A 27,085-nucleotide genomic window follows, 5' to 3' on the forward strand; every position below is an offset into this window, starting at 1 on the left:
CATTAGCACTACTTAATTACTTTTTATCAGCGTTTTTGAAAAACAAAAACAAATCTACCATTACCCTAGATTGTTTTGTCTTCTTATCTAGATTATTCATTTTACAGCTTGGTTCAAGAAGGTCAGTGCGCTGCTTTCTACCCAACACAGCACACTTTTGTAAAGGTCAAAAAATAAAGAGCAATCTAAGCCTTTAAAGTAATACTGACAACCTATTTAGAACTTCCTTCCATTAGGTAAATTGTATTCAACATCACTTATAAATATCTTAATTATAACCATCTTAGGACCTGGCCCTGAGGTTCTTCTCCAGCAAACTCCCACTGACGCCATTATTATTTTTTTTAAAAGAGCTGAATACCCCTTACTCCACTCAATATTCCCTCAGTTTTCAAGTACGAATACAGCTGACTGGACTTGCCAGGCATAATATTTTTGTTTTTCTAATTTTGCACTGGCTACTGGCTTCTGTCATTACAGCACTGCCATGGTCATTTCTGCTGTAACACTACTGAAGCCAAAGGAATTACACAAAGGATTAATTTGGATCTTTAGCTGACAGGGCTAGTGAGCAGTTGCTTCCCTGGTCATCACAAATGCCACAGTTCAGATCAGCTTGTTAAACCACAGAAAACTGTACTGAGCCCGGGCTTTTTTATTTTACTAGTGAAAATATTAGGCTATTTATTGCCTAAGTTATTTAGTGAGGCAATAAAGGACTATTATCTTGCTATAACATGGTGCACATCATTACAATAGACATGATTATGGCAAAAGCAGGACAGTTTGCACAGTATATAAAATTGCACAAACCCCAGGAGGTTATATTTTTTGTCATAAGTCAATGCTAGACATACAAGCTTTCTATGTCTTTTCCTCAATAGATAATTCACTACGGTCAATAAGAACTTAATACGTCCAGAGTGTTATTGTTCATAAATACCAGTACTTGATCTGCACAGAACTTTTCACCTGAGATATTAGAGATGAATGTCTCCATTCTGTGCTAGACTTATTTTAAAGAGCTGCCATGTAAAAAAGGTGTCCTTAATTGGGTATATTTTAGAAAAAGCACACTTCCTATTACCTGAATTGTTCGATCCAGTTTTTGGTATCTCGATTTCTATTTAGGATCAGAGACTACTGCTTTTAAATAGCTAGATGTTTGCTGTTTAGTGAGTTGCACATAGTTTTCTGTCTTTTGACTCTTGATTTCAGAGAGTCAATTATCACAATGTAAAGTAGGCATCAGCAGTCTCTGAAAGCCATTAGCTCGCTGTTTGTGGTGTCAGGCCTTTGTTGACTCCCTTCTTCTTTATCGGGACATTCATTTCAAGATCTAATTCAAAATTGCTCTTCATGTTCTTTAATCCTCTCTAGAGGCTTGGCTCTAACCTATCTCATATCCCTTGTCTCTTTGCTCCATTCCTCATCTCCTTTGCATATCTAACAGCAGCACTAGACTCAGTTATGTCATGTCTTACATCTGGCCACTATAGGTGCAAAAAATCTTCTCCCCTGTTGTGCCTACCATCTGGAACAACCTTCTTTGCCTCAATGAGTACGTCTCTCTTTTCAAATCTCAACTGTAAACATACTGGGCCAGCTTCTGACTGGTGTAAATCGGCATAGCAACATTGAGTTCAATGACATCAGTGGAGCTACACCAATTTATGCCAGCTGAGGATGTGACCCATATTGTCTCCTCTGTTTCTCTTAACATCTTTCCCTGTGCTATTATACATTATTCAACTGTACAAATGTATTATTGAACTCTAAAGCTTTCTGAAACACCATTCACATGAAAGACAGTAGAAAACATCAAATTATATTGTATCATGTGGATTCATTTTCTTCTTTGATATAGACAGATAGCTTGGTTTATTTAGAATAAAAAAAACTTGTCAATGTGGATCAGGTAATGATTCATATTCTCTCTCTCGCTCTCTGTTTGTTTTCCATGCCTTTCTCTTGTTAAATGATCAAGGCTTACACTTAAAAACTCAAACAAAACTTTTTACTTGCCTAAATAGCATGTTGGAGTGGATTGCCAAGTTAGACTGTGAAGTGTCACAATTAAAGCAAGCTCTATTCCTACAGTCCATGTTTTGAGAGGGTGACTGGCACACTGAGGACTATGCTTTTTAGTAAAAGCCATCTACCTACACATTACCAGTTGTGACGCTATCTAATCAATCTTACTGACAACTGCCCTCTCAGAAGAGAACACTCAGTGCAGCAATAAACCACACACCTAGTGCATCACACTAAAGTCTAAGAATCCAATTTTACCTCTCCAGGTATTTCTTCTTTAATCACTAATGGCAGTGATTCACTGCCACACTCCAACAGCAGGACACCGAAAGCCTCTAATTTTCTATTCAAACCTCTGCATTTACATCAACATTTGGTTGTGAACTAAAGACATAGGCTGTACACATCATGCTAATCTGATGCTTCAGGATTATGCTTCTCTTTTATTTGCAAGAATAAAAACAAAGAACATGCAATTATATAAAGCAGCTCTCCCTGGATGTACAGTAAAAGTATTTCTTTATTTTATTGTGACCATTTCTCCTTTAGCAGCACTTCAAGGGTAGTTATGTTTAATCTGCAATTGCTTGACCTTAAACAACACGGGCTGTGCCAAAATACATAATCATTTAAGGTTTCTTAACCTCGGCTTTATTTATTTTTCAGTTCAGTCTGATCCCAAGAAATTGCCCACAAGCAAAGGGCTTGCTGGTAGAACTCTCCTGGGAATGTAGTTTACTCCTGGAGCTGGCTGCTGGGAGCAGAATCATGGATTGCAACACGGGAAGAAGGAATACATTGTGTGTGTAAGTGCACACATATGCATAGACGGATAGTCCTTAAGACTGATTTTTCCCCAAGGGAATACAAATCCTATGAGAATCTTATGTTCTCTTTGTATTTGTGAACTCTTTGTCATCTCTTTGTCAAGATGAGGAAGCTATGGTGGCAAGCAACAAGATGTATCTGTTCTTTCTATCCTTCAGATCATTTAGTCCTCTCTGCAATCCAAACTGCTCTTTCTGGCCCAGGCAGGTCATAGCTTTGGAGAGACACTGACTTTCTTACAAACAAGGAATTGCATTCACTTCACTTCAGCTCCCACAAGACCAGAGTTCTGTTTCTGATGAGCGCATCAGAAGGTAATAGCCTCAAAATTAATAACGGAATGACCCAATTCATTTTAGCTTTAACAAAGTTATCTGACAAAGTTTAGTGGTAATTTTAAAGAATACACAGTGGCAGAATATGCATATAAAGTGTCTTCAGTATGATTTAGGTAATAGAGAAATGGGAAAGTGATTTGCTCCTGAGAAATGTGAATGTAGTCTAGAAAAGCTCCCAAATACTAAAAGAAAATTTCAATCTTTATTGGACCAATTTCTGCTGGTGAGAGAGACAAGCTTTCAACCTTACACAGAGCTCTTCTTCAGGTCTGGGAAAGGTACCCAGTGGATATGTTTGCACTACAATTAGACACCTGAGGCTGGCCCGGGCCAGCTGACTCAGGCTCATGGGACTTAGGCTAAGGGGCTGTTTAACTGTGGTGTAAACATTCAGGCTTGGACTTCAGCCCAAGCTCTGGGATGCTCCCACTTCGCTGGGTCCCCAGCTCCAGCCTGAGCCCAAAAGTCTACACTGCAATTAAACAGCCCCTTAGCCCAAACTTCGTAATCCAGAGTCATCTGGCACAGGCCAGCCACAGGTTCTTAATTACATTGCAGACACACCTAGAGCATCACAGCTAACTACAAGGTGGAACACACTGTTTAGCATAAGCAGTTAACATGTATTTCAAGGGTCCATTCAAGGTGATGTAGCCCATTAACATCCCCCCAGGAGATGGGGAAGAAAAGAAGGGAGAAGGAAGACAGCTTGAGGGGGCATTGTTAGTGGGTTATAGATTGTTGTAATAAGCCATAAATCCAGTGTCTCTGTACAGTCCACGTTTATTAGTGTCTAGCAAAATTATGAATTTAAGCTCCCAGGCTTGTCTTTTGAAACTGTTATTCAGGTTTCCTTTGAGGATGAGGACTGATAGGTCATAGATAGAGTGATCACTTTGTGAAATTAAGTAAAATGCATCAGCTACAATTTGATTTGAGCAGATCAGTTATCTCAGTTCACACAAAAGCAGAGTTGAAAATTTAACAGGGGAGTGGCAATGGGAATAATATATACCGTATTAGAGTTGGAAGAGTGTCAGCATTAAGGAAGGAGAGAAATTCTTTCAGGTGGCTGAAGAAACAGCAAGAAGAATAATTAGAAATTTTAAGGTGAAGTTGAGGAATGAGACAATGCAATTGGACATTAGGGCAAATGTTCTATCCATAAGGGTAGTTGAAGTCTGTAATATTCTTTTGAGGAAAGAGAAGTAAAGCCTTATGGCTAGTTACTCAAAAGTAGACTAAGACAAAGACATTATACGCTAACCATCCTGCACTGGCAGAGGATGGACTAAATAACCTTAATCTGTTTCTGTGTGCCCTAATACTTAGAAATAGGGAATATGAATCAGTAAAACAAGATTCTATTGTCAGTTTTGCCCCTGATTTGTTATGTGACTTGAGGCAAGTCACTTGACCACTATGTAGCTCAATTTCTTTATCTATATATTGGGTATGTTAATAACATATTCTTACCTCTCTAGAGTATTGTGAGGATTGTTTGTAAACAGCTGTTTAAACCTGTGAGATGAAAGGTGTTAGATTATAGTGATCACCATTAAAATCAGTATTTCCCAATGGTTCCCACACAATGGTATTAGATACCTGCGTTTCCTCCTATTCTTAGAACAGGCAAAAGGTAGTGTCTCAAAGACCATTGGTGAGATGTTATCTTTTTAGGAGGTATCACAGGATTCTTATTTAACTTTATGAACATTAAGTCTAGAGCTTTACTGAATTCTTTTTTCAAAACATTTCCAAACGCGAGAGAAGAGTTTGCTGTCTTCTTTTTGTCTATGTCCATTTGCCACCTACAAATATCGCTATCTTCTCATTTTTAAAAATGAGCTCACTAATCTGTATTGCTATGAATATTTTATTTCAATGTAGGTCTTTATGCTGACCCTAAACTGTCCTTCACATTCCTTTAGAGACTCATAACAATGCTGATGCTGAGGAGAAATAAAAGCAATTTGCAGATCTTTCAATTCCACTGTAATAAAAAATCCAGTTGAGTTTTCAGGGCAAATTAATGGACCTTTTTTGCCTCTCAGCACATCGTTTTCTCCTTCTCCTCTACCAATAACCAATGTCAACAGTAAAACATTAATGTACTGTAAAATCTGTGGAGATTTGCCCTTTATTTTTATACCTAATCTATAACTGTGTAACTATGAATTGTACCCTGAATTACAGTAATAGGAAAACTACCAAATGCAATAGACATTAAAAACATGTGCATGGACTTGGGGGACAGAAAGACAGTTGGAAATCTTTAGAGCAGCAACTTTTGTAGCTACTGGCATTCAGTAAAAAGACTTGTTATGCAGGAGCAGAGGGGAAGTTTACCTAACACCATATTAAGAAAAATGTGTTCACTACCAGCACAGTGAACGGGGCTCAGAATGATTTTCAAGACTCAGAAAGCTAAAATTATGCTCTCAGATTTGCTAGTCTTTCAGTTCCAGAGAGGAGTGCCTTAGGTTTAACACAGAGAAAAAGAAGACATAAGGCCTTGTCCTTGTTTAATAGATGCATATTCTTCATTCTTTCATGATACTCTTTCATGTGACTTGCATGATATTTGGTCCACCGAAAAAATCAGTTCACAGGCACACAGTACACCAGCATTAAGGGAGAGAGGGAGGATGCATTTGATTTTACCACAAATTTTGTTCAATACCTGCTTTTCACCTCTGATGGTTTAGAGGCTAATCCAAATGTGCTGACTGCAACAGCCCTTTTTGTGCACTCTGGATAAAGTTCACTCTTTAAAATAAAGCTTAAGGTGAATTTCACTGGTGCATATGTAACCCACACACTTCCTGGGTGTAGTGTTCTGTCCCATCTAGTGGCACTGAGACCACTTAGAGAGAGAGATACAATGAGTCTGCTCTACAACCTTGGCTAAGAGGCAGGTAGCTTTTAGCTCATGCTGTAGAGGCTTATGCATTAAGCTCTGAAGGTCCCCAGTTCGATCCTGCCTGCCGACGACCGGGGTCTGTTGGTGTTACACATAGGTCTTGTGCTGCTCCACTGGGGTGCTATGAATATGCACAGTAGGATGGAGGCAGTCACCAAGCCATCTCCCATGCAAATTACTTACATGTTGTATTACAATTATAATAAATATATGTACTAATATATGCAATATTCTTAATAGCATGTGACTGTCACAATAAATGATAATAATTTTGAATACCTATCAGCAGCACCAAACTGACAGAAGAACATGTGTATACACTAATACAAGGTGCCACACAAAAATGGACCCAGTTAAGTCAATGGAAGCTTTGCCAAGTATGTTGCCAATATGACTGCAGGGACAACAGCAGCATAATCCTGAAAATATCAGCCAAGGAGTAATAAATCATCAATAACGAAGTAAGTTGTCTCCATCCAAATAACACACAGAAAGCATTAAATCAAAAATGGATTGCAATACATTTGGATCATCGAAACTTTGTTATGAAATAAACAAAACCAGTTAACTAGAAATAGAATCATGTCACCAGTTTATTTTTGGCTGATGTTTTCAACTAACCCTGTTTACCACTGGATCAATTATATAAAATTGAGAGAAATATTTATTATCATGATCCTACTCATCAACAAACTGTAGGGTTTATATCATATTTTTTTTATTGTTTTGCAGCTATGCTGTATGTCCTCTACATGTTAAGCTCAAACACTAAGCAGGGTAGGCTCTGGAGATGGGTGTGAGACATTCAGGGAAATCACAGACTACCTCAGGAGTAACGCTGTGATTCAGTAGGGATATTCTTCCATCTGAGACAGGGCGGAGTCAGTGCTCCAGCATGATGTTAAAGTGCTGCCAGAGGTAGCTTCATTCAGGTAAGACGCAAACCTCAGATACTGATTATTTGCAGCTAATAAGGGTCCCATGGCATTTTTTTGTAAGAGCAGAAGTTTCACTCCACTGCCCTGGCCAAATTTGGGTAATTGAATTTTGCCTATTTAGCTTCCCCCAGTAATATCAACTCAATGCAGCATTCTTCACTTCCTGTCCTGAACTGTCGTATAGTATTGCTATTAGTCAACTGCTGAGTTCCAAGCCATATTATTTAATATTACCTTATACTAAACATGTATATTTCATACATGGCCACATGCTCCCCCAGCATCCACCTCTCGCCGTGAGCATAGGGGAGCCTATGCCAACGGAAGGTGGAGTTTGCCACTGCAGCATACTCCCCTGACACCATGCACGCTCCTTCCCTGGGCTTTGCAGAGCTGAGGAAGCAGACTGAACTCTTCTGGATTCTCCCTATATGACATAGACAAGAGAAACCAGTGCAAGTTAACAAAGCTGAAGGCTTAATACATTGTGCTCTTTTTGTCATTCCCTTAAGGGGATAGGAGAAAACCCAGTTGCGGATGGAGGAGCCCCTGGAAGACAGCCCCTGCAGAGACTGTGCTTTCAGGGCACCAATGGGACTAATGAAAGAATGAAGGCCCTTATCCCCCTGCAGGGCAAAACGTGATTATTGAATTGCTTCCTGTACTTTGCGAGTGAGTTATTAATATAATGCAAACAATGTTAAATTAAAAATCTAGCAGCCTCCTATTTTTCAGGGTCATATTTTTTTCTGTCATTTTCCTCTTTATGGTTAGGATCCTGTGCTTACTACAGTTAACGGGAATTTCACCAATGGATTTCTGTGGTGGTAGTCTTGGTCCTACGGACCTGTAGTGTTAGGGCTTTGCTGTTAATCATTTCAGCCTCTCAGACATTTCTTTTGATAACTTCTATTTTCCATATTGCAAGTTCTGAATTTTTAGTATTATACTCTAAAAGGCAACGGAGCATGGAATAGGAATATGAAAGAAAATGCTTTTGAGTAACTAGCCTGAAAAATAATTTTCATGGGGCAGAAGAGAACACCATAAGAGCCTAGAGGATTTAAATATAGAAGACATAATGGGACAATTCATTTATTTGAGGATTTCACTATTGGGGGGTTTTGTGGTTCTCTTTTTAATCTCATTCAGAATTTAAAGTCTGCCCTTATTCCCACGGAAGTAAACAGCAAGGAACCAATTGACACCAATGAAATCAGGATCAGGCCTTGCTTTATCTTATAAAATGCACGTGACAATCTAGATATCACCCAATTTAATTCAATTTAGGCAACAATGAAATTTAAGAGTTCATGGTACCCTTTTCAAGTCACTTCATTGTAAAGCTGTTTCACACTGAGGATATGTCTACACTGCAGCTGGGAGTATGCTTCCCAGTGTGGGAAATGTACTCTCTCTGCTCAAGCTAGCACCCTAAAAATAGAAGTGTAGTTGGGGGTAGCATGGAGAGCGGCTCAAGCAAGGTACTGGACTACGTAGCCAGGTGGTCTGGACAGGTTTGTTCTCAGGTGACTCGCTTGAGCTGCTGCCCAGGCTCTCTCAGGCCACATTGCTGTTTGTAGTGCACCAGCTTGAGCAGAGCTAGTGCATGTCTGTCTACCCGCACAGGGAAGCACGCTCTCAGCTGCAGTGTAGACATACCCTCAGAACAAGTAAGACTCATTTATACACTCTAAAGTACTTTAATATAACTGTAACTAGTGTCAGTTCATTAACAAATCAATGTACAGTTGATTCCACAAGATGTATCTAAACCATGGCGGCTGAAAAAAAGTACAGCTCTACCAACAGGTTTGAGACAGCAGAATGTGTATGGTAGATTAGTAAGTGAGGGGCAAGCCCTGTGAGGTGAGATTTCAGGGCACTCAGCACCTCTCAGGAAGAGCACAGCATCTCCTCTTATCTGATCCTGATTGTTTAGCTGCGGGGGCTAAATGCCCAAATTCATTCAAAAGGAAACAGGATGCAAATACGGCATCCAGAAAATTGCCATAAACTCCCATACCCCAATCATTAGACCATATTGCCTCCTTAGCACATCTGAAATATATACAAAATTCTTTCTCACTGCTTAACCTGGACATGTATAGTGTTCTTGTGAGCAATTGTAGAGACATATGGTTTAAAAATGAGCAACTGAGATAAGGAAAGCAGGGTTCAAAGACTAGGGAAAATCTGAACAAGTGAAGCTTTTTGTGAAAGGAATGTGGTAATCCATCTCCACTTTGGCTGCCTGTTTCTTTTTAAGTACAAAAGAAACAGGTTTTTTTGCATTTTAAATCTCGTGTATACATCTCTTTTTTAAGCTCCAAAAGAGGCATAATGGTAGTACACACTCCTGGTCATCTGAAGTCTGAACAGCTGATTTCTATTTTGTAAGCCAGGAAGACGAGGATGTAATAGAAGACAATATTACTGAAGTTTCAACATGAGAGCCTTCTGTATACAGCAAGTTTCAAAGAATGCTCAATTAGCCATAATTTTAACAATTCCCTGGAAACCTCTTTTACAGTAACTACAATAAAACATTGTGCTAGTCACATTCCAGTTTTTCCACTTCTAGTGATATACAATATTGGGTCCAAAATACATGGTTGTACATTCCTTTCACCATCGTGTCCTCTGCTTCCTGCTGCCCTTTTATTTATTTTCTGTCCTTCTGCCTCTTATTTTCTTCATTAAAAAGTGGGCCGTTGTTCTTTCCAGAATAGTATTTTATCTCTGTTCTGTGCAATTCCCTGTGCCCTGCATTCTATATTGTCCCTCTGTGTCCCTTTCTTTCCCCACCCCTCTTTGGTCCTCTCTCCTCGCTTGCTGGTTCTCTCTTCATCACTTTTCTGGTTCTTCCTCACTGCTTTCTCCATTGGTTCTCTATCCCACCTCATTATTTCACCTCATCAGGTTGTTTTCTTTGTTTTTATTTGGCTTTCTCCTCTGCATCACTTGCCTCCTTCTGTAATTTTCTCTCACTCTGCATCACTCGCCTCCTTCTGTAATTTTCTCTCACTCAGGGTGCTTAGCCTTCAGCAGTGTGTAAGAGATTTAGGAAAAGTTGAGACAATCATTAGAACGAAGCCCTAGGGATATTGAAGACTCACTGGATATCAGCAAGTCGGCCTGCTTTTTAGCCCAAATGCCCAGGAGCTCAGCCCCACTAAAACTATCCATAACCTTCCCTAGTATGAAAGCTGTGCAAGACTGCAGATGGGTCCTGCATGCCAACTCCAGATCTGGCTTCTGGTCAGCAAAGGGTTTTTTTTAAATAACAGTTTTATAAATTGTTTATCTATTCGTATTTTTCTAAACAAACAAACACTGTCCAGCAGGGCTGGATCTACACGCCCCGAGGCACAGCATCTTCAGACCTCCTCCCTTCCTCCCCCCCACACTGGCTACAGCTGCCTTTGTGTTTTCCATAGAAAATGAAACTTTCAGCCAACTTTTAACTTTCAGGCACCCCTAGAAGGCCGCGCCCCTATGCCTTATTGGAAATCCGGCCCTGCTGTCAAGTAGAGATTGAGTTCAGAAAATTTTAGTCCTGAGATGAAAGTTTTGGAAATGAGCATGTGACTATAGGAAATTATATTGTAACTAGGTGCCTACTATGTTATGGCATAATTAGCACAGCCTCCCAAAAGTTTTTGCTCCATTCCATACTTCAAATTGCTTGTCTGGTGCATGTAAGTGCTCCATCCTTTCCCCACTATCTTTAGATTCTGTTACAAATCTTTTCAGATCCTTTCCTGGGTGAGTGACATATAATTAACTGAGGCGAAACCCATGTTGTATTATGACTTTTCCATGAGCATACCTGGCAAGTACAATAGCAGGGGTAGGCAACCTATGACACGCGTGCCGAAGGCGGCACACGAGCTGATTTTCAGTGGCACTCACACTGCCCGGGTCCTGGCCACCGGTCTGGGGGGGCTCTGTTGTTTAAATGAAGCTTCTTAAACATTTTAAAAACCTTATTTACTTTACATACAACAATAGTTTAGTTATATATTATAGACTTATAGAAAGAGACCTTCTAAAAACATTAAAATGTATTAGTGGCACACGAAACCTTAACTTAGAGTGAATAAATGAAGACTCGGCACACCACTTCTGAAAGGTTGCCGACCCCTGGACTATATGTTTATTGGGCTGAGCAGACACAAAGACTCCACTCCCGGAGTACTAGGGAGAGACTACTTCCATTTAGAAATAGGGAATAACCTCAGCAGCTGCAAAGACCAGGAAGCACTTGTAACTGTGTGAATAAACAAAAACTGACCAATTGACTTCACAGGGGAAATAGTGAAACTGACCATACCCCAATGGATACCAAAATGCTAGGCTTCCCTACTGGAAATACTCTTCTTGTTCTATGCTATCCAGGGCTTCTGCCTGGTGGAGAACACCTGCTGCAGGAGACAGGCCTGCCCCAGGAAAACTGTTCTCCCTCTCCTTTAGACCCTGTGGTTGGGAAAGGAAACACAACTACTAATTTTAGGATAATAATTACTGAGTATTATTTGATGAACCTATGGTGTGGACATCTTATAAAATCTGTATGGACAGTATTTTTAGCACTAGCTGGGGGAGTAAACATTTGTCCATCAGCTGCTATCCAAGCCAATCATAGATTTTCAAAAGCTCTTGCTTTTTTGTGTTTGTGTTTGGAATTTAAAATTCTTGGGATGCGAGTTATTTCAGTTAACAGGGGATTTTTACTATAGCACTCTTCACTCCTGTAACAATGGGTTCTGATCCAATGGAAAGGGATCAGAAATTTCTATTTCATTTACATTCTGAATGAACCATCCTAATATTATATTTTCTACCATATGGCAATCCCTAAATGTAAATTATCATGCACGCTTCATCTAGGACACCTATATTTATGTATAATGCACAGAGGACTGTAAAGCTTCTGGCAAACAAAATATTCAGGAAATATGTAATTCTTCAACTAATCTCTCAGCACACCCACACATATTTAGAAAAAATTCCATATTTCATCTTTTGTTTGTACACCTGTCATATCTGCAAGACAAGATTATTTGTTCAGTTCATTTTTTTTTCATTTTGTTGAGAATCAGCAAGATTAAAAGGATATCACACAAATAATCTTTTCAGAACAAGAGATTGGATTTTGGGTGTGAGATACTTTTGTCAAATATGTTGTATATAACAAAGCATATTTTCTAAATTAGACACATGGTACCATAAGACTCCGTTAGCTGTGCCTAAGATATACAATAAAGTACTCTGTGCAATTTGGATATTTGCTGATGCATATGGAAATTTGGGCCTCTGATTGGCTGTAAGTGTGCACAGATACCTGAGTTGCCTGTTCACATTGGGTATTTAGATGCATAAATTAGATACACAAAGTAATGTGCATAATAAATCTGAAAAATCACGTCCTATGCTTAGAACAACATCCAGAAGAGGTCATTCAAAATCTTCTTTTTTTTTAAGGAAAATGTTCCCAGCACTTTTCATACAGGAATGTCAGAGAAATTAATGTTTTTAACAGTGGCATATTTCCAGAGAAATGTATCATAATCCAAACACTTCTAAAGTAAAAGGGTTCATCACTCATTATTTTCTACTAAATTAATCAATCAACTCTACTTAGATTTTTTTACTTGCCATTAATTCATTTAGGAACATGTTCTGAGGGGTGTGCTCCTTAATAAGTAATCCTAGAATATTTTATCCTCCCTTTGCTCCAGAACTGGAATCTACAACAATGCCCATTGTAATACATCCTGTGTTTTAAATTCCTTGTATGTTACTCAAAATATTTAGCTGATATCTTCATTATCAAATTGTATCTCAGCTTTTGTAAATATTTTTGACACATTTCCACCTATCCTTGCTGGTTATTTTTTCTACATAGACTGTATCAATGGCATTTTTACACTCTAGCACTTTTTATCCAAAAAGATTCCAAAGTGTTCTACAAACTGTAGTAGAAATATTTTCACTGATCACTGATATGCAGGCCTCCCAGCAATATTACAAAATATTTTAGGAGAGAAAGTAAAAGCGCTATATCCAGCTGAAACTTCCAGGGGATATTTGGTATGCAGAATACCTGCAAAACATGCCACAGCTTCTTTCTTTGGGCAGGTGCTACTAGATTTTGCATCTTATTTGAAAGTCAGCACCTTCAGCAGTACAATGGGCCCCAGCAAAATGCTGGTTCAATCTTGATTCAGAAGATTGTCACCTACTGCATCATCAACAGTACTTCCAACAACACCTGGCTCTTCCCAAAAGGTCTTGCCTACAAGAACTCAGTTTCTGGGGTCTGACAATATTACAGACTTCCTACAGCCAGAGACTGTACTCTCCAGTGCTATCACTTCTCTACTTACCACGTTGGTATCAGTAATGTCCCAGTTGTGAGAATCATCCCACCAAGTTTTATTTTTGCCAGCTATGTAAATCTCTCTTCTATTTTTAGTAACTAGCTTGTTGCGTGTGTGTTCTCCATCCCTACAATGTAATTAAACATTTAAACCCTTGGTTTTTTTCAAAGAATTTAAATGACTAAATCTCAATAAAATGCTTCAATTGCCCCACGCTGACCATTCAACATGAACAACCAGACAGACACAACGGAGACACACTGAAGGCAGAAATATCTAGACTAGCAGCAAGGAGTCTCTGGAATGTTCCCATTTCCTCTAAGGCTCTGTAGATAATGGCCCATTCACCTACAGTACAAGATACCACACTTCATCAACATGAATATCAGAAGTTTTCAGAGGAGTTGACTGTTTATTTCCAAACATAGTGATTGCCTTTTTACATAAGAGATGCTGCAAATTTTGCTGAGCCCGGTTCTGCCACCTATACACAAACATGTTCATGATTTCATGGAATTACCTGGGACTATTCCTCAAGTAACATGGCATTCAACATGAGGAAAGGTGGCCGAACTGGGCACATCTATACTAGAAATATATAACACTTCCTCAATTAAAATGGGAAAACTTTATCCTGGTCTTGAACAAAGGGCCTTACTAAAGTATAAAATATATTGAGGGCCAATATAATTTAAAAGTGATGCCTATGATGAAGCCACAACTTGTTCAAGCACGAAGCTTGCAAATGGGCAAAAAATGGGTAACCGGACACCTAAATAATATCTCTCTGTGAAACTGCATCTCTTGTGGGAGGTTTTGCATATGTACATGAAGATGCAATGTAAGAGCCAATATTTGAAACTTTTACCTGTGAGCAATACATAATGAAGCAGGCAGCAGGGGTCTGGGAGCTCACTGAATGGCAGCATATAGGGTGGAGCTAGAGGATCTAATGCTGTGCAGCTGTTCTCATGCATGTGAGTGTGAAGTGGGGGTGTGACTGAAGGTTACTCTATACGGAAAAGCTCTATGTAGTTTAACACAGATGAAATCAATAGGATGCAACTACAATTAATGTAAACCCCTTTATAATATAACAGAGAATAATCTCCTATCCACAGTTTTTTTTAAAACTTCCTATAGAATTCCTTACAACAAAGTAATTACCTGTTGAATTCCAGAGAATGATTAAAAAACAAATACTACAAAAAGACTATCATTGCCACTTAATTTCCATAGGATGGTGGAGTAGCCTGCCTAGAGCATCTTCTCACCTGCTTCATGGCCAACAATTTCAAGTAGGAGAATAGGAGTGAGAAGCCAGGCCACTGGGCACAAGAATTATGAAATGATGATCAATTTTAAGTACAGTTATTAATTATTAAATATCAATTTTGAGTAAATAATGATCTGTGTTAGCTACTACAAATGACTGGCTACAATAGCTCCAAGGAATCTTATGAAAGTATCAGGATAAAAAAGTTGGTAAAAAGTCTTTAGCATTTTCAGTAAACTCCCAGTATTGTCTGGTCACGTGTTCTTTGATTTTTGAAGTTACTCTTTCACTATTTGGAGTTTCTTTTTGTGTCACTGTGTCTATTATCCTATTTTCAAGAAATTAACTATTTTCATCAATTTTCTTCACCAGGAATTTTTCTTTCTTTTATAATTTTTAGGAAGATTTTTAATTTAACACCTTCTTTTCCTTTAGCAATTTGGTTAAATTTTCACTCCAGGAGAATACAATTTATCTGGATTATCTCTTACAGTATTTAATTTACCCAAGATGGACTAGACTGGCTCGTCTACGAATATCAGTAGTTTGTAGAACAGAATTCAAATTTATGCTCTGAATTTCATAATCAAAGTATTTTAAAACACTTTCCAAAGCTGTACCCATTGAGGGAAACATACAAAACCCCCTTCATCCCTTCTGGTGAAAAAGCATGTACTGCATAAATGACCATCATGGATCCTCAAAGAGATCAGCTGCTCCATATTATCAGGCTAGCTTGTACACTCTTAATCAGTTGAGTCAAATGAAGTTATTCAATTTTTGTTTACAAATATTCTTATTTTCCTTCACCATTTCAAAAGGACGTCCATTTCACCTGTATTCACCATTATAGAAACCACCTCCTCAGATCAGTTATATACATACCTCTGGTGTACACCTTTTTCACCTTTTTATTGGGCTTTGGTGGTAAAGGGTGTTGTGAAATGGACCCATCTGTTCCCAACCACCTCAGTGGGAAACAGGGTGGTGTTCAGACTGCCACCCTTTGGGGTTCCACCAGGGGAAGACAGCTTTAATCTGTGACTATGGCTCCATATGAGATCTGCTCTTGCAAACTTCCTGGGCTATGTGCTGAATCTGTTCCAGCCCTTGGCCAATCTGGCCTTATCCTCTCCCCAATCTGCACCTCCCATTTTTGGGTGCTGATGGAGTACAGACCCCTTGTGCCATCACATCCCCCTCCAGGGGAGTTTTCTGGGAGATCTAGTTTATCCTATAATCTCAGTCAGGCCTGCGGGGGGTGGGGGGGAAGGGGAAGAGGGAGGGGAGGTACAGATCAGTGTTCATGTTGCACTCCCCATCAGTACCTGGCCCAAGCTGGGGAAGCTAATGATCTAACCAGCAGACCAAATTCAGTGATGAAGCCACCAGAGGTGCGTTGAGCATACACTAGTTTCAGACCTTCAAGTTAATTGCTGGTTTAAATACAACGATCATGTTGCCTCTTAATCGTATCTCAAAACTAGATAAATCCTACTGTCATTACTCTTGTCTCATAAATTAGGCCTTCATTCCACAAATCAAATTTGATATCCTATGTTGTACTTTCTTCAAATAAAACAGTACATTACAACCTCTTTAGGGAGAAAAAGATTAGCCAGGATACTGAGATTATCCTTCTCTCTCGATGAAAAGTGTCGAAAGGATTTGAAAACCTGTGCAGAAAAGATAAAGATAGGAAAAGAAAAGATAGAAAGGCATCAGCGTAAAAAAGCTTTCAAAGATACACAGCTCCTAATTGCACAACTTTTCCTAGAACTACTCTGCACTGGCAGGGCTCATATTAGTAAAGGGCCTATAACAGAAACCTTCTTTCTGGTCAAAAAAGAGTGCTGCCAACTAAGGCATACTGTCAACCCTCTGGAGAATCAGAAGGTCTGCTCCACTGCGTTCCTTCCATCCGTTTGTTGCAGCAAACCCTGCACCAGTAATGAGTCACATGAACATTAACTTTCATTTATCACAGGTCATTCTTGGGTGAAAGGACTACTTTCTGAATTTCCCCAGCTGGGTCTAGGACCATTGGTGAAACAGCTTATGTTGCGGTGCATGTCTTCTCTCACTCTTTGGGTGAACTTTTTGCCACCCAGGCCCACAGCCTATGTGCCACTGTAAATCAGTCTTTATATTTGAAAAAAATGACTTTGACCAAGTAACAGACACAAGCTCATATAAACATAGAACAGATTTGTACTCCTCAGGCCTACCTGACTTGCAAATGTGTCTGAGTCATCACAGAGAGGGTTATGACTCAGAGACATTTGTAGTAATAGTTAAAGAAAGTAGCAGGCTCATCTCTCATGCCGGAGATAAAGCATCACACTACAAGTGAAACAAATGATATGGGCAGACAGGTAAACCAAACCACCATCATTCTGATTTAGCTAGTAGGGCAGGCTGGGCAAAGATATCAGGGAGAAAAACTGACAATGTCCCAGCCAGCCTCCACTGGCAGAACTCACTTTGAACCGAGCTGGAGCTCAAAGCTGCTTATCCCTGCTCAAACTCCTACTGGAGGGCACTGGGGAAAGTGGTAAATCCAGCTGTTATAGAATGGCCTTGATTTCAGCAACTTATACATAGAAAAGATATCTGGTTATTGAGACATTCATGGCACACTATGGAAGGGGCACTCGGAAATATACTTTCACAAATGCAGGTAAGACAATGTTCACTATTTTCTATGCAACGGCCTTTTCAGCCTAGACATTGCTATTATACTTATTATTATGTGCTATCAATGTAAATGTTCATGTAATATATTACTGATGTTAATAGGAGTTTCATATTTAACTATATACACAAATACGTACATATCTGTATATCTAAATATATATTGAATATTTGTGAAAATAACTGGGCTGACACAACACTCACAAGAATGCCAGAAGAAACCATTCAAAGACTTTGAAGGACAACTGAAAGCTGTGCAATATCTCCAACTGGGAAAAAGGGGCAAGCAACAGAGCTCAGTGGAGGCCAGCAATTTCCAAGGACACCATATAATCTGATTGAAACCACACAGTACGTGTCACAAACGGAAAACAGTACCAAGCAGAATTCCTCATCAAATACAGCTCTGAACAAAGCTGCAGTTGTACCCTTTGCATTGACCTAATTAGCTATCTGAGGGCTCACAATAGGTATGCTCTTCAAATTACATAATGACAATTGCTAGATTTGATGGTTTGATAGACAACAATAATTAAATATACAATCCAAAATATATTAATAAAGAATGTTAAGAGCAGTTCTCTCTCTCTCACACACACACACACTTTATCTGTAAAACAAAAAGAGTTAGTCATCTAAATGGCATGGGTTTATCCAGCCATACATGAGAGCATGGAATTCAGTGCAGGATGATCTGGAACAATATTGTATGGTGGTTGACCAGAAAAAATACAGATTCAACAGCTAATTGATCAAGTTTGGGCTAGTACTAAACCAGCTGAAAAGCTGTTGGTTTCTTTAAAAACTTCTGAAAATCTAGCTCATCATAGTCAGCAAAATAAAATAGTGGTTTCTTTGCAAACCCAACCAGACACCTAGAAACAATGTTAAAAGTTTTTGTTTGTTAGTTGTGTTTTTTATCTATCAACCAGAACACAGGGTGATACCTTTATGAATGCAAATAAATAAATAAATGTTTCTGCTTTGTTTATGTCTTTGTTCTTATACTAGCAGCAGTGATGATATCATCAAAGATGACAGTAGAACGACATATATAAAGGTTGCATGTTCCTAATTCTGTTTGGCTGGCTTTGCAAAAGATATTGTACCACGATCCAACTGCATTGGCAATTTCATGAAAACACTTAAAGTTTGTTCAACCATTGGAACCAAAGTACTTCATATTATAAATTATATGTAATTATACATAGAGCTGGTAGCATTTCAAAACAATAATTGAACACAAGCATTCTAAAGAGCTGGACCCACGCCACTTTCAAAGCAGCACCAGCAGCACCCCCACCATCACACAATTTACTGAGAATGCTTGAGAGCTGCTAGAATACCTGGAGCATTGAGGGTGGGAGAAAGAGCCAGGTTGGGCCAGGTTTAACTCTCTCCAACCACACTACTGCACTCGGCACATGGCCCGAGAATCCCATTCCCCTCAGGGGCTACCACATGGAGAAGGAGTTCCCCCAGACCTCACTGGGGAAGAAAGCCTCTTTGTTTATATGCATCCAATCATTTACACAAGTCCCATGACCAGTTGACTACACAGGCTAGACACCAATGGGGAACAGAATTAAGGTTGTGTGGCAACCATAAAACTGGCATTTCCTAATTTTTCAATGCTTGACATTGCTTGGCTTTTGTTTTAACATAGAAATTCCATGCAAAAAACCTGAGTTTTATTTTACATAATACACATTGTTCAAAACGGTGTTTGTTCCAGTCACACTAAACGTGTTCACAAACAATGGGTGCAATCCAGCTCCCATAAAGTTAATGGAAGTTTTGTCATTGACTTCAACGGGGCCAGGATTTCACCTAGCAACTCTGCACAGCTCTCCAGAAAGGTTATGCGTCCATATCATTGGTACCATGTATTTTTGATTACCCCATCCATAAGGTACCAATTTTCCAACTGGATGAAGCTTCAAAAACATTTAAACCACACACATACCACTAGCATTTTGGTGAATATATATAAAGTTTCTCTTCTATGAGGCAATAGGATTTGTATTAACACTTAATAGTTGAAAAACAAACATATAAATATTGCTCTAAGTTACCATTTGCGACACCAAATCCTTCCAAAAGGAGAGAGACTGGAGAGGAAAACAAATACTTCAGAGGAATAAATTAACCGAGTCTCTTTTCAACCCCATTGAACAATACCTGCACTGTCAATTGCCTAACACATTGAAAAGCCCCCTCCACCCAATAAAGAGCAAATGCAAAAAATGAAAATGTTTAGAATATAGAGCTTTAGTTGATGTTACACAAATATTTTCAGAACAATTAATACCACTGTTGGATAAAGCTTATATTACAAGCAATTCCAATTGTTTCCCAAAATGTTTACCTAAATTAGTTGAAAGACCATGATTTTGTAGAACAAGAAATTTTAATTAAGCCTTGTGCTTGAAGTGTTTTTGCAATTATTCCCTTTGGTTCCATTAGACTGTAGCCCCAATTACAATGTATTGTTAATACTACAAGATAACACTTGCTGGTGGTACAAAATTGAAGATATGTCTCAGTGTAATTTTAGATTATTCCTTGCTGTGAGATTTTGTAATTATTTTTTTGTCAAGGCTGCACTTTTTTGTTTTCCTGCCAACCAAATATTTTTAATCAGTTCACTCAGTTAAAAGATTTGAAAAAAACCTTTCCCTTAGGCCCCTAAAAGAAGGCAGGTTCCAAAGGATGTAATATCTTTTGTCCTCTAAATTTGATCTGTATTCAACTAGAAATGTTGTTTGTTCGTTAATTTCACCAGTTTTGTGGAAGTAGGCGGGTCACTGAAGAATAAATTATGCTATAAATAATTACTGTATTCTAGTAGAGAGCTGTAAAAGGATGAAGAAAAAAGTAAGGGACTGATTCTGCAACTTCTAGTCATGTGATTAGGCCCATCAGTTGCTTATCTGAATGACTCATATGAGTGGTGGTTGCAGGATCAAGCCCGTAATGTAAATCAGTTAGTCTGTATTTTAATCTCTTTTCGAATTCTTCCATAGCACTCTGTAGTACTATATCTGCTTTAGTGTCTCTCGTATTTGGAATTGTGTAAAATATGCAGTTTGAGCCTGCTCCAAAGCCCTCTGAAGTCAACAGGAGTATCTCCACTGATTAAGTAGGCTTTGGATCTGGCCCTTTGAGAAATGGAGGAAAAAAAATAGACATGACCAACGACTGGCAATGCAAACAATTCTAATTACATGTACCTTTATAACATGTACCTTTTTTTTTTTTTTTTTGCACTAGCTTGAGTCTGGAATTTGCATCCTGTAACTTGCTTTATTCTGGAATTATAGTTATGGCTTCTGGATTTTACATCTTTATTATTTCTGATTTTCAATGCTTATTTTTTCAGGTTCATAAATCCTTGGAATACATAAAAAATGGGCACTTCTGTATTCCTGTGCTCCCAAGGATAAAGTGAGTATGGGAAAGAGGACCCCCTCAGCCCTTCCACAAAAATAATAATAAAAAAGGAACTCTATGAAAATGATACATTTCTGGTATTTTGGGTTACATTCTATAAAGATCTATTCTCAGATATTTGCTTCAGTGGGCTTTATTAGCTTCAAACTAAATAAGAAACAAGGCCTTGCTAATGTGCATGTTTAACACCAATACATATTTTTAACTCACAAGACTTTTAGGGACAATAGCCCCTATCCTTCAAACATTTACACATATGAGTTTCTTTAAGCACTTCAGTAATTCCATTAAGTTCAGTGGAACGACTTAAGTGTGAACGTTTTTACAGGGTCTGTCCTATGCCTTGTTAATCTATTCCACAGAAGCATAAATTGTGGGCCCTTTCAGTTTCTCAATAAATCTTCCTATGATCTTCTCACTGTTGCTACTGCTGCTGGAAGTGGTTTCACTGCCTTTGTAGGTGATACTCTTCCTTGTGAGAAAGAATTAAACCAATGTTTCATCATGGTGTTAGAAGACACAGGTTCACAGTTCATGTTAAGTTAAGTCTCATATTGCTGTTGTTTCTTTGTCTCTTCTGTTTAATATTTGTTTCCTCACCCTTATACTCTTTTCTTTCCTGCTACTACCAAAAAATACCAAAGCCTATAATTCCTGGCGGATTTCTTTCAGAATTCCTCACTTGTTTACCACAGATTGGAAGACAGATTTTCTTTTTATTTATTTGAGTTTAATAGGGTTTCTCTATGTAAATACACAATTCTGAAATGGAATTTTAATTACATCCATATAGTTTTATGTGAATACAACTGCGGTCTAGACTAATGTCAAGGGGTAATGACAACCACCACTTAATTGCCAGAAAACTAAGCATAATATTGTTTGTACTTTATAAATACTTTTTTTTCAATGTTTCTCAGAATGTGAAGAGTCACACAACATATTTCTACAAGTTGTGAAGGAGGTATTATAAGCTAATAAAACACAGCCCATTCAGTCCTGCCTAAAATCCATCTTCTACCATCCACCGCATTGAAATTTCAGAAGATAATTTCCAGATGGAGCTGCAACAAAAGCCAGGGATTTTGTGAAAACTCATGCAACTAAGAGGCCAACAAGCACAGTACTGACAATGAGGATGAGGATGATAGAGGCAGAGCTGGTAGGCACTCTTGTTGGTAAGGAATAACCATGGTGTCGAATAAATCAAAAGACGTGAAATTGCCCTGAGTAATAGTTGGAAAAAATGACTGGGATGGCTCCATCTGGAACCCTTGGGAAGCAATGAAATGGTATAGCCATTAAACATTTTTTAACTATGAAATAGTTTGTCTGAAGTGATTGATCATCACTGATCCCACAGATCAGAAATACTGGACTAGCTTTAAACTCTGCCTCTCTGCTTCAGAAGACTGAAAAAGCAGAATGAATGATACAGAACAGGGGAAGTGAAGGAAATTTATAAAATAACCACCTGCATAATGGATCTTGCCAAATGATTTGAGAAAATGAAGTTCCTTTCAATGAAGCAGATAGCCCCAGATGTACTGACTGTCAGAAGATTCTTTCTGCTGAGACTGAGGAGCAGATGAGACTGTGAAATACAGATACAGATACAGAGTGCTATACACAGTGACAGAGAGATTCTGCATTAAAGGCAGAGGGACAATGGCATGACAAGTTGCATAGCTTCCCCATGAGAGAAGTACCAGTTTGTTTTCTTTTGTTTTTCAGCCATTTGCTACATCCCTGTGGGAGACATAACTAAATAGGGAGGGGAAATTAGCTGAAAGAAAACATGAAAGTAAGAGTGAACGCTAAACACTCATCCTAGTCAGCATAATTGTGGGGGCTAACAGGAGCTTCTGGATAAAAACTGTTGTGCTCAAAAATTCTGCTATCCCATTTGTTGTTTGTAGCTCTTCAAGCATGGTTAAGCAACCCCCACAAGTTAGAAATCGACTTTGTCCTTAACCTTATTGAAAATTTAATCTATAGACTCATAGACGTTAACGTCAGACGAGATCATCGTGATCATCTAGTCTGATCTCCTGCAAATTTCAAGCCAACTATAAATGTTATTCCTATACTTCCTTTAGCTAAAACATGATTTTCCTTTTTTCTCAATAGCAAACTTCTCCCCCACGTGACAGAACTGGCAGGGGTATTTCTAAGGGCAAGGGGATTCCCCAGTGTTTTGAGGAGATGTCCTTTTGGAACAATACACTTATGTGGCTCTAATTGCAGTGTATTTGAAGAATGGTAATTTGCTCTCCCTAGAAATCTAAACACCGTTGCTCAAAAGGTTCATCCACAAAATTAAGTACACTTGCTGATCTGTGGGAAGTCTTAAACAAGTGAGCTGCTGTGCTCTGGTATTTATAGTTTGAGTCAGAGCAGGGGCAGCTCTTCCTCTTATTTGAAATCATCTTTTAAAATACTGTACAAATCTATCAAATACGGTTAGTTGGCAGAATGGTTATATTGTAAAAGTAATGAGAAAACTCAATTAAAAGGGATGAGAAAAAATCTTTAAATTGTACTTTTCTCTTAAAAATAGCTTTATTAACTTTCACTCTGGAAATATCCAACTAGAAACGGATGTTTCTAAGATAGTCTTAAAGGCCAAATTTTCCGAAATGTATCCAATTTGTATAAGCAATTCTGAGAGTACATAAAAAAAATAGTATTTTAGTTTGCCAACGACCAACTGGATAATTAACTGGCAATTTGCAAGCACAATTATAAATTTAAATAAAAAATAAATATATTTTTTTATTATTTGGATAACTAACTGGCAATTTGCAAGCACAAATTACATGTGTCTTTGTGCTGGTAAAAAGTCCTGGAATTGCATATACATTGTGGAAAGTCAGGTCCCAAATATGAACCTATGTACTCTGCGTGAATGGAAATCTGCTTATTACTGAAACATAAAACCAGATTTGATGTTCATAATGTATGGTAAATAAAATATTTTAAGATAGTAAGTGAAACCGAATTAAAATGATTTTCTCTTAACTGCTACACTTTTATTTTCACATATAAAGGAAAAAATTAGTTAGGAATTATGTTGAATCTATTTGTCTGAAAGTACAGGCTTAGGTAGGCAGGCAATTTTGTATTAATGGTAGATCATGTCAATATTTATTGACTTACGCCTACAATAAATGGGACTATGTTCTGTTGTTCTTGAGATGGATGATATGAGATGAAGTAGGTATTTTAATATCCTGTTTAATGTATTTCAGAAAATTAGATTCTTCCTTAACCTTTTTGTTTTATTCACAAAGATTGATGGTATAGCACTTCCAAAAGAAAGGCACACAAAGTTTGAAGAGAAGCCAAATATTCAAATGATAGGTTATTTCCTTTTTTCAGAAGGACTGACAAACTCCTCATTCTTTTATGGAAAAATAATTCATCTCTTGCCCTTTGCTTGTGAAGAGAACCCAATAATTTGAATTAATTAACATAAAATAATCAGCAAAAAAGTAAATTATTTTTAAAGAAGTCTTAAAGCAATTCAAGATCTGTTGAGTACTGATAAAAGGTTCTTTGGATAGGGTACATAAGGGGAAAATGTGTCGAGTATTCTATCAATCTCTGCAAAGACAGGGCACAGAAGAAAAGCAGACAAAGGCTATGGCAAAATATTGGATTAATGGACCAGAAGGTCAATCTGATAGGACAAATTAATCCTGTTGCTAATGTTTTCCCCTAGGACTTGGAAGAAAAACTTCATGGAGGAAAACACCTGTTCTCACTAGGTATAATTTTGAAATCAAAAAGAATTGTGACATATATTTACACAACAAAAATCCCACCTAGTCCATTGTTCAGCCAAATTTGGGACATCTCTGTGGATTCCAAGATAATATATTACATTAACATTGCCAGCAATAAGCAATAGGTAATTTGCACAACAATAACTGTCAGAAAATTAATTTACTTAAAAGATTGAATAATGATTCTGTTATTTCTGTAGCCTGCAATACAATTTGGAAATTATACAAGGTGCTCTGCTAGATCATTCTTCTAACAAATGGCTTTGCTTAGATTGTTGTCTTTGAACCGTTAGTGAAGCCTCTCCATCAAAAGGCTAGTCCAGTTGGTGTGAGATGCACCATATATATGCAGCTCCAGACAAAATGATTAATTGAAATAAACAATAAAACATCTGCAAGGAAGTTCTTATAGCAAAGACCTTTACTCAAACATGTATCAAAGCAACCATTACACAATGACAAACATCCCTTATAAATGATTGATCTAATTATAAAGTTAAATTACAGGGTCCTTGTAAAGAAGTGTGTGCTGAAGACACAATAATTGCAATGTGCCTGGAAGTGGCTAAGTTCCCAACAAAATCATTCCTATCAGCTTCTATTCATGCCTTGAATTATGCTGTTTTTTTAATCTCTGCATAAGATGCTGCATTTACTTACCCTTAAATTTTGAGGCATTATAGCTTCTGCTGACATGAATGTATTCCAAAAATAGAACATTACAGCAATGCTCTGCTAGACATTTAAGCCATTTGTATGTTTATTCTTTAGTTTCTTTTCTTGAACTTTCTAACTGTGAGAGGGCTGGGAAAGTGGAGTCATGATGAATGAAAGCTTGTTTCCTGAAAAAAGTAGAAATGTAGACACTTGATGTAACACTAAAAAATTCACAGCGTCCTACCTTGAAAACAAACATTTCCCTGCGAAGAATAGCTAGAGTGTTGAAGTTCCCATCACAGATGTTTGGTTTGGCTCCAGGATAGGAAGGTTTGTCAGCAGTGGGCGGCCGAGGCGGTTTAGGCTGCCTGTCATTCTTCCGAGGGTCTGCTGGAGGGACAGAACGATGCGGGGGCACTGTTGGCAGAGGTCTTGTTGGTGGTGGGATCTTGTCAGGTGGACCTTAAAAATGTTAGCAGCAGAACATTAAATTTAGATCACTATAAATCGCACTGCAGACAGCTCTACAAAAATATACCCCAAAGAATACTCCTGCATTGGCAGAGGAATGGCTTAGTTGGCGTAACATGCTCTTTCCAAATTCTGATCTGTGAAGATAGAGTATAACAATGTGTGCTTTGGATACATAAAGTCAAGTTACTTATGAAGAAAAAAATGACTGATGGCATTCTGATACATTCCTCCTTTATTCCCCAACAAGCTTACATACCACAAAATCCACCAAAATTTAAGATTACACACGGTAAACAATTTGTGCTTGAACAACAGCTTATGGAACTGGTTTGGTGAGAACAAAACTTTCATTGGTTATGTAAAATGTGGGAAATTTGGCCTAACAGCATGTAATAATTCCACCTCCAACCCATGTTTTTAAATATTCTAATAACTACATCCATCCACCCATCCACACAGACAGCACATGTTGTGGTGATGTGATAAATGACACAGGCATGTGATAAATTGCATTTATTATGCACCTTTGACCCATTAACCTGCTGTCTTCCCACTAATCTGTCTTTTCTTGAACTACTTCTAATATTCTATGCTTCTGAGCTGCTTCTCTAACTGCCTCTTTGTTTTATAAATCAACCAGACTCCAAAATATTTCCTTCTTAACCGCAGAGGTGGAATTTCTCTCCCTACCCCTCCAACTATTCTGGCTAGGGTTACCACATTTAAAAAATAAAAAAGAGGACACTCCACGGGGCCCTGGCCCCGCCCCTTCCCCACTCGGCCCCGCCCCAACTCCGCCCCTTCCCCACCCTAACTCCACCCCTTCACCGCCCATACCCCAAAGTCTCCGCCCTAACTCCCCCTCTTCCCTCCCAGCCACGCAAAAAGGGCTGCCCAAGCGCTACCGGCTTCACGGTTTGCCGGGCAGCCCCCAGACCCTGCGCCCCCGGCCACTGTGTCCTCAGCACAGCTGGAGCCCGGGAGGGGAAGCGCCCAGCAGGGGGCGCAGGGTCTGAGGCTGCCCGGCAAACCCGTGAAGCCGGTAGCGCTCGGGCTTCGGGCAGCCCCTATGCCTCCGGACTCTGCGCCCCCGGCCAGGCACTTCCTCTCCCGGGCTCCGGCTGCTGTGCTCCTCCCCTGACTCTTCGGCTCTGTTTAAGAGCCAAGCTGCCCGAGCCAGTGCTACCGGCTTCGGGCAGTCCCCTTGCCTCCGGACCCTGAGCTGCCGGAGCAGAGCAGCTGGAGCCCGGGAAGGGAAGTGCCCAGCTGGCGGCTTGGGGTCCGGAGGCACGGGGG

General features: G+C 38.9%; 1 protein-coding gene across 3 annotated transcripts in view; it reads right to left on the reverse strand.

Annotated features, from left to right (window-relative positions):
- MMP16 (matrix metallopeptidase 16) overlaps window positions 1-27,085 on the reverse strand; it is a 252,256-nt gene that overhangs the window by 43,929 nt on the left and 181,242 nt on the right. For all 3 annotated transcript variants that reach the window (XM_034763231.1, XM_034763230.1, XM_034763232.1), the window contains one exon: window positions 25,560-25,777. In XM_034763231.1, coding sequence (XP_034619122.1) covers window positions 25,560-25,777 — 218 coding nt within the window. The remainder of the gene's footprint in view (window positions 1-25,559; window positions 25,778-27,085) is intronic.

The sequence above is a fragment of the Trachemys scripta genome, chromosome 2 (genome assembly GCF_013100865.1).
Source record: "Trachemys scripta elegans isolate TJP31775 chromosome 2, CAS_Tse_1.0, whole genome shotgun sequence".
Lineage (NCBI taxonomy): Eukaryota > Metazoa > Chordata > Testudines > Emydidae > Trachemys > Trachemys scripta.